The following is a 14,611-nucleotide window of genomic DNA, read 5'->3' as shown; positions in this document are numbered from 1 at the left end:
TGGGCAAGTTGCTCAGCTATGTCGAAGGCACGGATGTTTTAGAAGAGGGAAATTCTGCTCGAATTTAGGATGGTCCAAAGCATCTGCCTTCAGTGCCTCAGGTCTGGAGCGTCCCAGACACTGGTGACACCCTCTGTGGCTCTGCGGGGCAGGTATTCGGCATCGTGGGTTTGGGGTGACGAAGGCACATGTATAATGTAGGAACAACAGCCATCTGCCTTGGGCTCGGTGTCTGCCAGCGGAGAGGGACGCGGGTTGAGTGTTGCCAGGGCAAAGCATCTGTCCTCTCTTTGATTGCAGCCCTGGACTTTCCCAGGTTGCCCCAACCCTGCTCGGTGACTCTGGGGATGTTGCTTCTCCAAGACTCCGCGTTTCTGTATTTGTAAAATGGGATAACGGAGTCCATCTTCCCTTTTCACTGGTAGAGGATCTGTGGAGAAAACCTGTTTGAGAGCGATGTGAGTTTTGCGTATTTGCTGTGAGTTTTGTGTATTTACTGCTGCACAGTTTTATTCTGCGTGTTCTTGCGGTGATGAGCGGGACTGAAAATTTGCTTCTTTACAGGTTAATCGCTTTAATAAGGTGGAGGACAGAGCAATCTTCATTACTGACCGACACCTCTATAAGATGGACCCCATGAAGCAGTACAAAGTGATGAAGACCATCCCCCTCTACAACGTAAGTACAAGAACGGAGGAACCTTGTGTCGGGCTCTAATACTCATGGGCAGTGCATCTACTCTACATCTACTCCACATCTACTCCATTTTCATATCCATAACACAGGAAAAAGACCTTGGTTTACCATTTTTAACATATTTAATCATAGAATCATAGAATGGTTTGGGTTGGAAGGCACCTAAAAGATCAGCCAGTCCCACCCCCTGCCCCAGGCACGGACACCTCCCCCCAGCCCAGGTTGCTCCAAGCCCCGTCCAACCTGGCCTTGAACACCTCCAGGGATGGGGCAGCCACAGCTTCTCGGGGCGACCTGCGCCAGGGGCTCACCGCCCCCACAGCCAAGAATTTCTTCCTGATATCTAATCTGATTCTCCCCTCTTCCAGTTAAAAGCCATTCCCCCTCATCTTATCACTCCATGCCCTTGTGAAAAGTCCTTTAATGTCTTTAGCGTCTTTAAAACAGTTATACTACAGTTATCTACAACACTGATGCATCATATTAGCTTTTAATTTTGTATGTGAAATAAAAGCTAAAAAGCAGACCGCTTATTGTACTCTCTCCTGCTCGTTCTCTTATTTTGGTTTTTATTTGCTGTGTGCCACAAGCTCTCAGCCCCATAAGGGGTTTAGCGTTCCGCAGCAGCTTATGGCACAATTTCTGTGTCTCTGGGGGTTTGTTTGATCCTTAGGGTCGTGTTTGATTTTTTTTGTTTGTTTTTTAATATTTGTTCATGCTTAATGTAAATCTTCTCCAAGCTAAATTCGGAATTACGGTGAGGTATCTGGCCTTCGGGGCAGCGGAGTTCAGCTGCCAGTGACAAAGCAGCAGATTATCACTGGGAGTGAAAAGGGGAATGGGGGAAAACCTCAGCTCAGCTCTTCAGCATCCTGGAGTGGGGATTCAACTGCTTGTTTGTTCTCCTCGGCCTGAGGTAACACTCCTACGGTTATCTTAAACCTATAGAACCTGGCTGGGTTGCTTGGAAACATCGTACACAGATTTGTTGGGATGTTTGCATCAAGCACCTGGGGAGGAATAACCCCCTGTACCAGTACAGGCTGGGGGCTGACCTGCTGGAGAGCAGCTCTGTGGAAAGGGACCGGGGAGTCCCGGTGGCCAAAAGGATGCCCATGAGCCAGGAGTGTGCCCTGGTGGCCAAGAAGGCCAATGGCATCCTGGGGGGCATCAAGCAGAGCGTGGCCAGCGGGGCGAGGGAGGTCATCCTCCCCCTCTGCTCTGCCCTGGGGAGGCCACATCTGGAGCACTGTGTCCAGTTCGGGGCTCCCCGGGTCAAGAAGGACAGGGAACTGCTGGAGAGGGTCCAGCAAAGGGCTACAGAGATGATGAGGGGAGTGGAGCATCTCTCTGCTGAGGACAGGCTGAGGCACGTGGGGCTTTGCAGTCTGGAGAAGAGCAGACTGAGGGGGGATCTTATCAACGCTTATCAATCCCCAAAGGGAGGGTGCCGGGCGGTGGGAACAGTCTGTGTTCAGTGGTGCCCAGTGATGGGACAAGAGGGAACGGGCACAAACTGGAGCAGAGGAAGTTCCATCTGAACCTGAGGAGGGACTTCTCTCCTGTGCGGGCGGCAGAGCACTGGCACAGCTGCCCAGAGAGGGGGGGAGTCTCCCCCTCTGGAGCCATTCCAAACCCGCCTGGACGTGTCCTGTGCCACTGCTGGAGGTGCCCCTGCTCTGGCGGGGGGTGGCACTGGGGGAGCACCAGAGGGCCCTTCCAGCCCTGACCAGTCTGGGATTCTGCGTTTGTGTTTCGAGAAATAATAAATCTGGCGCCCCGTATTGCTGAAAGAGCCGAGGTGGGATCAGGGCAACAGTAAACTCCGCGAAGGTGGAGTGAGCGATTAGCTCAGAGCGCATCCCTAAGGTTGGTTTTATCGGTCCCTTTCTAACCTCCTTGCAGGTCACCCCCCTCAGCTGGGCGCCCGCTGCCCGCCGCGGAATGCGTGTGGAGCACCGGGCTCGTCTGCCTTGATTGCTTGCCCTAACGAGAGAATTGGCCGCAGCGTAGCGGTGTCTCCGTGGCAGTGTCTCTGGTTTCGAAAAGGCACCGCTGCCCGGGAGTTAGCAGCTGCAGGTCATGTTGTCTTCCTCAGCTGATGTTCTGTTTTACTGACATTATCTCTTAATTGTGCGAAATGCAATTGTCAGCAGATAACGCTGCTGAATGGCTGACTCCTGCTTGGGCAAACCAACTGGTTCAGACACACAGAGGCTCTGCGCAGAGGGTTTTCCCCAGACGGGTGAGGGGTTTGCGAAGGATGAAGGTGAACGCAGGTAGACGAGGTGGAATTTTGTCCCTCTCAATTTCTCAATATTGGTTTTCTGAGCTGTTACCTTATCCAAAATGGTTAGACCACTGCAATTCGCTTCCTGCATTACTAATTAGAGGTAAATCTGTGTTTATCCCAGCTTTAGAAAAATGTCTGCTTTACCTGCGTGTCTGATGGCTTCAAAGGTGGAGCTCGCACGTTTGCATACCAGCAGGAGACCGGGGCACTGCTGCCAGTCTGACCGCTTTCCTCAATGCCTTAAAAATTAAAGGAGGCGAACAAGTCGGATGCAATTTGTAGGTTGCCTATGGAATATATGAGTTAGAAACGTTAGTAATTATTGTTTTTGCACCAAACACAGATGTCACACAGAGTATCCGTTCCCAGAGTGCTGCAGCGTTGGCTGCTTTGCGTTTCCTCTGGCAGCAAACTGCTTAATGGTCTGTGTCTATAGGTCTCGTGCTTTTAGAATACTTAAATTTCCGTAGCTATAAATCAGCTTTTTTTTGTAGAACTGCAATTATTCCCTTTCGCAACCTACCACAATTCTTCTTGACACAACAGTTTCTTTGACTTGAGGAGCTGTGAAGGTGTCCTGGAGTACTGTGCACAGGAGGAATGAGTCCAAAAGACCCTCTACTGCCTCATACTGGTGTCAGATTAATTTTCCAGAGTGGAAATTTGATGAAAACCATCTTTGGTAAATGCTGTAGTGATAAATTTCGGCTCTTTTGGCCACAGCCTCTCATTTTACCTGCTTCTCCTGCGCTGCGGTCCTGGGGAACGCCAGCAGATCTGCCCGTACCCACCGGGCTGGCATCGTGGTGCTGGGGCGCGCTCCGCAATCCCATTGATTTACTGCTGAGCCCTCTCTGCGCCGCAGCGAGAGGGGAGAGAAGGAGAGAGTTTGGAGGTGTATTTGGTTCATACACAGTACAGGAAATATTGGTATTTCTTCTGCCGGGATTGCTTCAACTGAAGAATGGTTCATGAAGAATGGTGAAGAATGCAGTTGTTTTTTTAATTTTTTGTAGTTATGCTTTATATTTATATTGGTTGATGAGAAGCTCAACATGAGCCAGCAATGCACGATCGCAGCCCAGAAGGCCAACCGTACCCGGGGCTGCATCCCCAGCAGCGTGGCCAGCAGGGTGAGGGGGGGGATTCTGCCCCTCTGCTCCGCTCTCGTAAGACCCCACCTGGAGTACTGCCTCCAGCTCAGGGGGTCCCAACATAGGAAAGACACGGAGCTCTTGGAGCAGGGCCAGAGGAGGCTCCGGAGATGCTGGGAGGGCTGGAGCCCCTCTGCTGGGAGGACAGGCTGGGAGAGGTGGGGGGGGTCAGCCTGAAGAAGAGAAGGCTCCGGGGAGACCTCAGAGCCCCTTCCAGTGCCTAAAGGGGCTCCAGGAGAGCTGGGGAGGGACTTTTTCCAAGGGCATGGAGTGATAGGACGAGGGGGAATGGCTTTTAACTGGAAGAGGGGAGAATCAGATTAGATATCAGGAAGAAATTCTTGGCTGTGCGGGCGGTGAGCCCCTGGGGCAGGTTGCCCCGAGAAGCTGTGGCTGCCCCATCCCTGGAGGGGTTCAAGGCCAGGTTGGACGGGGCTTGGAGCAACCTGGGCTGGGGGGAGGTGTCCCTGCCCGGAGCAGGGGGTGGGACTGGATGGTCTTCAAGGTCCCTTCCAACCCAAACCATTCTGTGATTCTATGATTTTGTTACTAAATGATTTGAATATGTGTTGTCTTTCACCCCTTGAGCAGCCTTGCACACTCTCCCCTTTTTTTCTGCATTCCTGATCCCTTCTTGTGCGGAAACCCTTTTACAGCGCACAGGGAGATGGTGTGAGCAGCCAATTAGTGGTGAAGATATCCCTTCCCTTCCAGGGAAAGAACAATTATTTGAACTGATATGAAGATTTTTGAGAAGTGAGTGAATAATAATTGCACCAGTCGTGATCTATATCGGTGTATTACATATGTCCCACTAGAAGGATGCGTGTCCACTGGGGAAGATGGATTGCCTTTCCGGTGTGTAAAGGTGAGCCCAGCCGAAATTCGCCTGCCTGTTAGCTGTGCTGCTGGCTGCCAGCACACTGAAAGCACACCGAAATCACCCCCTCCGCACAGCAGCATCCTTAGGGATGGTGTTTCCATGGAAATCTCGTTGGAGACAGTCAGCTGATGTCTGTTACCACCATAAACTTGGTTTTGGCTGAAGAAATCACACCGCAGTTCCCCATCTCCTTTAACTACGTTTACACGTCAGTGGTTTAGGGATAACCCTCCATGCGTGCCCGCGCGGATCCCGGCCTCTGTGTTCTGGTATTTCACATCTTGTGTGAGGAATCTGTAATTTTCTGCAAACGATGACGAAGCAGTAACTTTCCTTTCAACCCTGACAGTTTCGCTGGATTGAGCTGCTGCTTTGGGGGATTTTCTGTGCCCGAGTGTTCTGGCAGTACCAATATACCGTTATCTTTTTGTCCTTACCTGGAGAGAAAATAAACCGATAATGGCAGAAAGGAATTAACAGGCGGCTGAGCAGCAGAAAGGATCTTGTGACCACCTTTCCCCGTAGCAGTGGGGAATACAGTAAGGGATGTTCTGTGGATGCTGAGCATTTTTTCCTGGTTTCAAGCGGGGCTGATATTGGTGTTTGTAAATACCGAGATAAGCACCTTCTCCGAAATGATTTCTTTTGTGTTATATTTATTTGTTCAGATAGTCTTATGGGGAGGGGTGAGATAGGACGATTTTGAAGGGCTCTTGGACTTCGAACACGGTTCTGTTGAATAATTAACACTTAAATGGGCTTTTCAAATCCAGAGATTTCAACTTGTTCATCGTTCACACTCGGTACACGTTGAAAACCTCGGTGGCCGCAGTCCCTGTGGTGCTGTTGTGCTCACAAGATGTTATTTAAGCATGCAAATTAATTTTAAGGGACAGTATAAACCCAGGCAGCTGTTAGTGTCTGTGCATGAAGTGTAGCTTGGTTTTAAAGTATTTGATAATCTCCAAATAGCGTGAACAGCGGAGTATAAACTCCACCAGTGGTGGGTGTGTGGTACTGGTGGCAGGAGGTCCCCGCTGAGTGTTTGAACACCAGCGGTGGCAGTCGTTCAGGCGACTGCTCTACTCTGAAAATCAGCCAACAAAATGGGAGCGATTCGAAACTTGTGCCGGGTTTGATCCAGAAAACGGGGCATACGCCGCACCGCTGCCTCTTGGTTGGGGCGTGCTTTTCTGGGGCGATGCTGCTGCCTGGGCTGCGTTAGACAGCCAGAGCTGGAACGGCTTTCCTGGATCTAATCCGTTGCGAGTGCTCAAGCAAACGTACGAATCCAGACTGTTGCTGAATATGATTCACGTTTCTGAAAGCAGTGAGCAGTCTCCAGCATGATTTGGGCTAATAATCATAGAATGGTTTAGGTTGGAAGGGACCTTGAAGACCATCCAGTGCCACCCCCTGCCCTGGGCAGGGACACCTCCCCCCAACCCAGGTTGCTCCAAGCCCCGTCCAACCCGGCCTTGAACACCCCCAGGGATGGGGCAGCCACAGCTTCTCGGGACAACCTGCGCCAGGGGCTCACCGCCCGCACAGCCAAGAAGTTCTTCCTGATATCTAATCTGATTCTCCCCTCTTCCAGTTAAAAGGCATTCCCCCTCATCCTATCACTCCATGCCCTTGGAAAAAGTCCCTCCCCAGCTCTCCTGGAGCCCCTTTAGGCACTGGAAGGGGCTCTGAGGTCTGCCCCAGAGCCCTCTCCTCTCCTCTCCTCTCCTCTCCTCTCCTCTCCTCTCCTCTCCTCTCCTCTCCTCTCCTCTCCTCTCCTCTCCTCTCCTCTCCTCTCCTCTCCTCTCCTCTCCTCTCCTCTCCTCTCCTCTCCTCTCCTCTCCTCTCCTCTCCTCTCCTCTCCTCTCCTCTCCTCTCCTCTCCTCTCCTCTCCTCTCCTCTCCTCTCCTCTCCTCTCCTCCCCTCCCCTTCCCCCTCCCCCTCCCCCTCCCCCAGCCTTGATCCTCTCCAACGCAGGCTTTGGGGTTGCACAGACGGCTTTTTTTCTTTAAGAAGGGAATAACGAGACGCTCATTTCCACAAAATGGTATATCAGTGCCTCTCACTTTTAGGAGCACATGGCCTCTCTGCAGCTCTCTGGATGACTCCAAGGAGTTGGGTAGTCCCTTGGTGGACAGGGAAGGTCTGCTCTATTCTCTCTCTGTACTCATCATTCTTCTGCTTTTCTCCTTTTTTTAAAATTTATTTATTTAGCCCTGGTTTGTTAAATGTACTTGCCTCTTGATGTTTTGTTTGCCATCCTTATATTTTGTTTCCCCAGCACAGATTTATTTTTTCCTTTGCCTAATACTCATCCGAATAGCCTGTGTTCCCAGATTGCCACCCCTAAAAATGTCCTGCTTTTGCTTTTTGAGATGATGAGGACAACGCTTTTAATGTGCAGCAGCTAATTAACAGACAAAAAAAAAAAAAAAAAAAAAACCCAACCCAAAACCCCAAACCTTTTTATTTTGTCGATACAGCAAGACCTTCATCCGTGCTTAAATACTGGAATCATCACGGCTTTGCCGGGTTTGCGACTGAGATTATTCATCGGTATGTCTAGGCAAAAACCTTCATTCTTACGTTACCTGCGCATCATTGCGTTCCCAGCGCTGCGGGTGTGGATTTGAAGATGTTTGTTGGCCAGACTCATGGTTTTTGTTGGTTTTCTTCTGAAAAAAAAAGCAAGCAGGCCTGTGGCTTTGCCACCGACTGATGTGGTATCATCCAGTGGGAGATTTTGGGGAAAGCAAGCTTCGGCTCTTAGAAACCCACCTGGTGCCCTCTTTGGTGGGTGCCCGTGGTACGGGACGGGCAGAAGGGCACCGCAGCAACGTGGGAGAGGGCTCCTTCGGGCAAGAGTTGCTCAGGGTGAACCGGGACAACGCTAAAAATTTCCTCGCACCTTTGAGACTGTTGATTTCCCAAAAGAACCTTCTTGTTTCACCTTGACTTTTCCAGCTTGTGGGAGGAGTACTGAGGACCTGCACGCTGCCCTGAGCTCTCCGGTAGGGGTAGAAGTTGAGAGTGAGCGTGGCACCCTGCAGAGGGGAGAGCTGGCCTGGCAAGAGGCAAAGATAGATGAAGGTATATAACATCGTTCTTGTTTTCTCTTCACAGTTGATAGGATTGAGTGTCTCCAACGGAAAGGACCAGCTCGTGGTCTTCCACACGAAAGACAACAAGGATCTCATTGTCTGTCTCTTCAGTAAAGAGCCCTCTAACGACAGCAGGATCGGAGAGCTGGTGGGAGTCCTGGCGAGCCACTTCAAGAGGTCAGCGTTGGGGATGGGGTTTGTTGAATCTGTGCCAAATCGGAAACTTCCCTGGGGTCGTTTTGATGCCGGTCATGAGCTTTATCTGTCTTCCTCCACTGTAGTGCTAGGATACCAGAGCAACATTTGTTCCTTGCGTTTTTTTGGGACATGCTCTTTAGCTACAACGTTTTCCGTGCCCCTCCTGCCTTCCCCGTATGCGTTTGTTAGAGCGGGGGGGTTTGGGGACAGATACCACTGAAGATGCATTTTGAGGGTGTCGCAACGTCTCCTGAATGCTTCTTAACGTATAAAATTAAGATACAGCTATACCTTTCTCAGACTGCTCCCGCTGCCCCCAGTATCAGTAGGCGATTTATTGCTTGAGCTGTAAAATGTCATCTCTGTTTCCTGAAAAGTGTTTCTCTTGTAAATCAATGTGCAAAAGCTGTTTTATTGGTGAACCGAATACTTAAGTGGTTGTCTTGCATTGAGCTTCTCGTTAGCTCCAGCCGCACTAGCAATAACCACCCTTGTACCGCCGAGCAAGGTTGGGACCGCCCGGATGGGCACCGCGGCAGCGAGTGCACTGCAGGCAATCGCATAGAAGTAACTCTGTAGAGAAACGGTGTGCGGAGCGAGCAGCCCTTGGGAGGTGTTCCCCTGCTCCTCTGGAACAGGTTCTCCCGAGGGTTGATGTTGGGCAGCGTCACGTGCAGCGTTGGCTTTTGCCATTCACAGTGTCATGCTCCATCGGTGACCCATTAAGAGAAGTCTTTACAGGTAACTATTCACACAGTGGCAGGACAGTGGGAGTGAATTTGGATCTCTGGGTATTTTTTTCCGTGAATAAGAGAAACCTTGTGGAATTCAACAGGAGCGAGTGTAGGGTACTGCATCTGGGAGGAATAACCCCCTGCACCGGTACAGAATGGGGGCTGACCTGCTGGAGAGCAGCTCTGTGGAAAGGGACCTGGGAGTGCTGGTGCACAACAGGATGCCCATGAGGCAGCAATGTGCCCTGGTAGCCAAGAAGGCCAATGGCATCCTGGGGGCCATCAAGCAGAGCGTGGCCAGCGGGGCGAGGGAGGTCATCCTCCCCCTCTGCTCTGCCCTGGGGAGGCCACATCTGGAGCACTGTGTCCAGTTTGGGGCTCCCCGGGTCAAGAAGGACAGGGAACTGCTGGAGAGGGTCCAGCAAAGGGCTACGGAGATGATGAGGGGAGTGGAGCATCTCTCTGATGAGGACAGGCTGAGGCACGTGGGGCTTTGCAGTCTGGAGAAGAGAAGACTGAGGGGGGATCTTATCAACGCTTATCAATCCCCAAAGGGCGGGTGCCGGGGGGTGGGAACAGTCTGTGTTCAGTGGTGCCCAGTGACGGGACAAGAGGGAACGGGCACAAACTGGAGCAGAGGAAGTTCCATCTGCACCTGAGGAGGGACTTCTCTCCTGTGCGGGCGGCAGAGCACTGGCACAGCTGCCCAGAGAGGGGGGGAGTCTCCCCCTCTGGAGCCATTCCAAACCCGCCTGGAGGTGTCCTGTGCCACTGCTGGAGGTGCCCCTGCTCTGGCGGGGGGTGGCACTGGGGGGGGTCCAGAGGGCCCTTCCTACCCCGACCAGTCTGCGATTCTGTGATTCTGTGAGTTCAAGAAGAACATGCTGGTTTAGCCACCTCTCACCGCTGCTGGAGGTAGGTGCTAAGTTCATTTGAAATAAATTCTCAGCATCAGCGTAAGTTGTTTGGGGAAATTCAGTGCTGAAGAGCAACAGAAAACATTCTCCGTTTTTGCTTTTACCTAAATACAGTTTAATTTCAAAGGCAGCTACTCTTGAAGGCTCAGGAGATTATGGATAATGTAAAGCAACACCGCTTCATTTCGGGAATCCTGTGAAGCAGTTGGAGTGCTTTCATGTCTGGCGTGTTTTGAACACAGGTGACATCTCCTTCAGACCGCCGATGTGCCTCAGCGCCTTAACGAGTCTCTAATGTTGGGAAGAGCTGCGAAACCGTTGATTCCACTCCCGATCTGTACGTTCAGTGTTCACACTGCCCTGGTTTGCCCTTCCTTTCCCTTCGACCTTACTACAAAGTGCTCGGCCTTTTTATCGCGCACCCGGTACAGCTCAGCGGGGGTGGGGGCGGGGGGGGCACGTGGCCTTCGTTTCAAGAAAGTACATTTTGCGGCCATCAGTCTAAAATATAAAGGTAGAAACTATTGATTTTCAATTTCTTATACTGATTTTAACAATGGCGTTTTTCTCTTTGAAAAGAATTCATTTTTATCTAATCACTGCAGAAGGATGACAGTTAAATACGCTTTTATGCTGTTTAATCTTCGCTTAAAACAATACTAGCGGTTTTTTACTGCTTCAAATGACAAATCTCAGCGCAGCGTGTTAAATGGGAGAGCCGGTCTAAAAGCCCCTTTTTCTCCCACATCTAATAAAAGTTACTGGTTTAATGGGAATGTACAGGAACAGCTCACATTTAATTTTCCAAATATCCAAATGTCGTGGTTTCCCTCTTCAAAGCCGTACCTGTAAATCAAAAGCAAAGGAAATATTTTCAGCCACTTTCGTTTTTCTAAGAATAAAAAAATCCTGTCAGTGAATGGGATTAGCCGACCCTTCTCTCGAGAGGCACTTCGGGAATTCCTCATTAAAGGGGATTAGCTGAGAGTCGCCGTGCGCCTCGTGGCAAGCGTCGGGTTTCCCCGTCCTGCCTGTCGGAAGGCGGTCGCTCGGAAAAGAAAGTGGACCCAGCAGTAAAATCTTGAGCCTGAAAGTTCAATCGCAGGGTGACCCCGTAACGGGACCCGAGAGCTCTGCTGCGCCGGGGACGCAGGGAGCAGCTTCCGGGGGTCACCGGGGGCTCACGTAAGGTCCTCTCTGAACATACAAAGTCATTTTCAACCATCTCAACATCGGTCCGAAAACCCCTGTTAGGAGGTTTTAGCAAGGGTAAGGTCGCACAGCCGCCCGTGGTTATGTGTAATGATACTTAAATACTCGTGGAATAAAATCTTATAAAATTCTATGCTGTGCTGTATAGCGTGTAGGAAAAACGAGGAGGATTCTGGTGGTGACATCTACGCTGAGGGTGCCTAAACCTTCTCTTTCAGATGTTTTCTTTCAGTTTTTAATATTTTTCCAAACTCTTTGAACTGGGAACTTCAGTGCTGACATGTCACGTGTTGGGAATTTTTGGAAATTCTCAGCAAAATGCTGCTGCTTTTGGAGAAGTTGCACTTCTCCGTTCTTAGGCACAAAAGCTTCACTTTTGGGAACATATCGCCTGCGTTTGCATCTTTTTCACTTCCCCCATGAAAATCTACCTGAAGCTGCATCTTTTAAAAATTATTCCTAGTAGGATATTTTTCTTACTTTCAGGTTGTGGTCACAAATTGGTATTTACGTAGCATAAAACTTCACACGATGCTTCTACGAGCTATAAAATTTTGGAGTAGCGACTCTGCTGGTTAAGACAGTGAATTGGTGGAGATAGTCGAGTTAACGTCCGTTTGAGTCATACTTCTAATATATCAGGTAGATTATATTATTATTTTTTTAACAATGCAATTATTTAGGTAACTGAATTCCCAACAGAAAGGAGGGGAAAGCCGGCTGAGATGCCGATGTGGTGGCCGTAGTAGGTTCACGCCTGCCTGCAGAACAGCGTGTAGACACGTCCATGAACTTGAGCTCTCCTGGGTGTTTTCCTTGCCGCTCTCCAGCTGGGCCCTTGTGCCGGGTGAGGAGAGCGGCGGGTAAGCAGAACGCATGGAATCGCTGGAAAAATCCTCCGGCAGCTCTGCCTGTTGGGTTGTCCCCCGTAGGAACAAGCGTGCGAAATGTGGATCACGGAACTCCCTTACGTTGCCTGGCAGGAGGAAAAGACGCTCTGATGTGACGAGGGTAGCGCGTCGCTCTCGTCGTTGGTTTGCCAAAGCACTTGCTGACAGCTGAAGGGGGACAGCTCTCAGAAGCCACAGTGTCCCTTCAAGTGGTGGAGCCCATACTCAGGAGAGTACGGGACCTGAGCTCTTGGAGGAGTGAGGATGGACATCAAAGGGGAGGATTATCTGCCAGGAAAGAACTTACCCTTTCCATCTTTTACACCCACGTTGCTTCATGGTCCTTAAGCCTCCAGAAGATGTCTTAACTAATCAGTGCAGTGAGACCCCACCCGGAGTACTGCCTCCAGCTCGGGGACCCCCAACAGCAGAAGGACACGGAGCTGTTGGAGCGGGGCCAGAGGAGGCCCCGGAGATGCTGGGAGGGCTGGAGCCCCTCTGCGGGGAGGACAGGCTTGGAGAGTTGGGGGGTTCAGCCTGGAGAAGAGAAGGCTCCGGGGAGACCTCAGAGCCCCTTCCAGTGCCTAAAGGTGCTCCAGGAGAGCTGGGGAGGGACTTTTCACAAGGGCATGGAGCGATAGGACGAGGGGGAATGGCTTCAAACTGGAAGAGGGCAGGTTTAGATGAGATAATAGGAAGAAATTGTTTCCTATGCGGGCGGTGAGCCCCTGGCGCAGGTTGCCCCGAGAAGCTGTGGCTGCCCCATCCCTGGAGGTGTTCAAGGCCGGGTTGGACGGGGCTTGGAGCAACCTGAGCTGGCGGGATGTGTCCCTGCCCAGGGCAGGGGGTGGAACTGGATGATCTTCAAGGTCCCTTCCAACCCAAACCATTCTATGATTCTGTGTACTTCAGAGCTGTACTTCACCAGAGAAGCCCTGATCATAGCCTGTTTCCAAAGCACTAATTGCTTTTACTCTCATGCTCTGGTGGCTCTCACACTGCCTGTGTCACCTCCTGCATCCGGCTGTCCCTGCCGTGTGGGTGTTGTGATCTAAACACCGCGCATTGTAAAGGCAGCTCAGATGTCATCACCGAAGGCGACCGAGACCCATCCTCTGTCCCCAGGCACTGTGCTCTGTCCTGCAGCACACCCTAAAAAGAAATTGTTGGGTTTTCTTCTTTGTTGGTGTTAAAACACGGACTATTTTCTGTCGGGCTGATCCACGCAGCTCAGATCGATGTGGATCGGTGGCCCGCTCTCACCGATGCTCTCTGTTACCCTCATCCCCTCATTGTCCGCCACCGCGGCCGCTGGTTCCCTTCCAGAATCGCTGAAGGGAAGGGAGAGTTAGAAGAACAGTAAAAAGCAATCCCTGCAGAACTCCAGCAGAAAATCACTTGCCTCAGGATAATTTTATATATTCCAGTGCGCTTTGAGAGCTGTCAGCCAATTTTAATCATTAATGCGTGCTGGATTAATTTTCTTTAGGTCTGGCTTCTTAAACTGGCATGCCATAGAGCCGGTTGCGTTGGCACCGCTGCGCTGTTGACCGAGCAGGAATTCCTAAAAATGGATCGCGAACGAACGCGCTGGGCTGTAGGCTCCGACAAAGCTTGTTACCCCACGCTTATTCCACACAAGGCTCCCTTCGGCTTGGCACGAAGGTGTTTTTAGGAAGATTACGTTCCTCGGCTTTGCCTTTTGATTGCCTTAAGTGTTGTAGTTTTGCTTTGTCTGTGCATTTTGTTACATGAGCCGAGATGGCAGCAACTCATTTGATTGTGGAAGTGGAGAGGTTTGGTTATTCGACTTAGTGTCATGTCCATGTGTATTGTCTGTGGGTAATACAGGACTGTGAGTGTGAGTGTATAATTTATACACACATATGTGAAAAATTGGGGGAAATATATGTATATGCATAAATTTATATATGTATGTGCGTATATTTATATATTCCACCTGGAATATTGCGTCCAGCTCTGGAGCACCCAACAGCAGAAGGACACGGAGCTGTTGGAGTGGGGTCAGAGGAGGCCCCGGAGATGCTGGGAGGGCTGGAGCCCCTCTGCTGGGAGGATGGGCTGGGAGAGGTGGGGGGGTTCAGCCTGGAGAAGAGAAGGCTCTGCGGAGACCTTATTGTGGCCTTCCAGTGCCTAAAGGGGCTCCAGGAGAGCTGGGAAAGGACTTTTTCCAAGGGCATGGAGTGATAGGACAAGGGGGGATGGCTTCAAACTGGAAGAGGGGAGATTTAGATGAGATATTGGGAAGAAATTCTTGCCTGTGCGGGTGGTGAGCCCCTGGCGCAGGTTGCCCCGAGAAGCTGTGGCTGCCCCATCCCTGGAGGTGTTCAAGGCCAGGTTGGACGGGGCTGGGAGCAACCTGGGCTGGGGGGAGGTGTCCCTGCCCAGGGCTGGGGGGTGGAACTGGATGATCTTCAAGCTCCCTTCCAACCCAAACCATTCTGTGATTCTATGTATGTGCATATATTTATATATGCATAGATGTAAAAATTGGAGAAAATATGTGTGT

The 14,611-nt window shown here is 50.9% G+C and overlaps 1 protein-coding gene across 1 annotated transcript in view; it reads left to right on the top strand.

The window, feature by feature from the left end:
• MYO1D (myosin ID) overlaps positions 1-14,611 on the top strand; it is a 188,319-nt gene that overhangs the window by 107,985 nt on the left and 65,723 nt on the right. The window contains exons 20-21 of the mRNA XM_082495123.1: positions 565-678; positions 8,153-8,307. Of these exons, the coding sequence (XP_082351249.1) occupies positions 565-678; positions 8,153-8,307 (269 nt within the window). The remainder of the gene's footprint in view (positions 1-564; positions 679-8,152; positions 8,308-14,611) is intronic.

This window comes from Vanellus vanellus (genome assembly GCF_965231255.1).
Source record: "Vanellus vanellus genome assembly, chromosome: 24".
Taxonomy (NCBI): domain Eukaryota; kingdom Metazoa; phylum Chordata; class Aves; order Charadriiformes; family Charadriidae; genus Vanellus; species Vanellus vanellus.
Note: the sequence above shows the minus strand (reverse complement) of the source record. Positions and strands in the feature narration are given on the sequence as shown.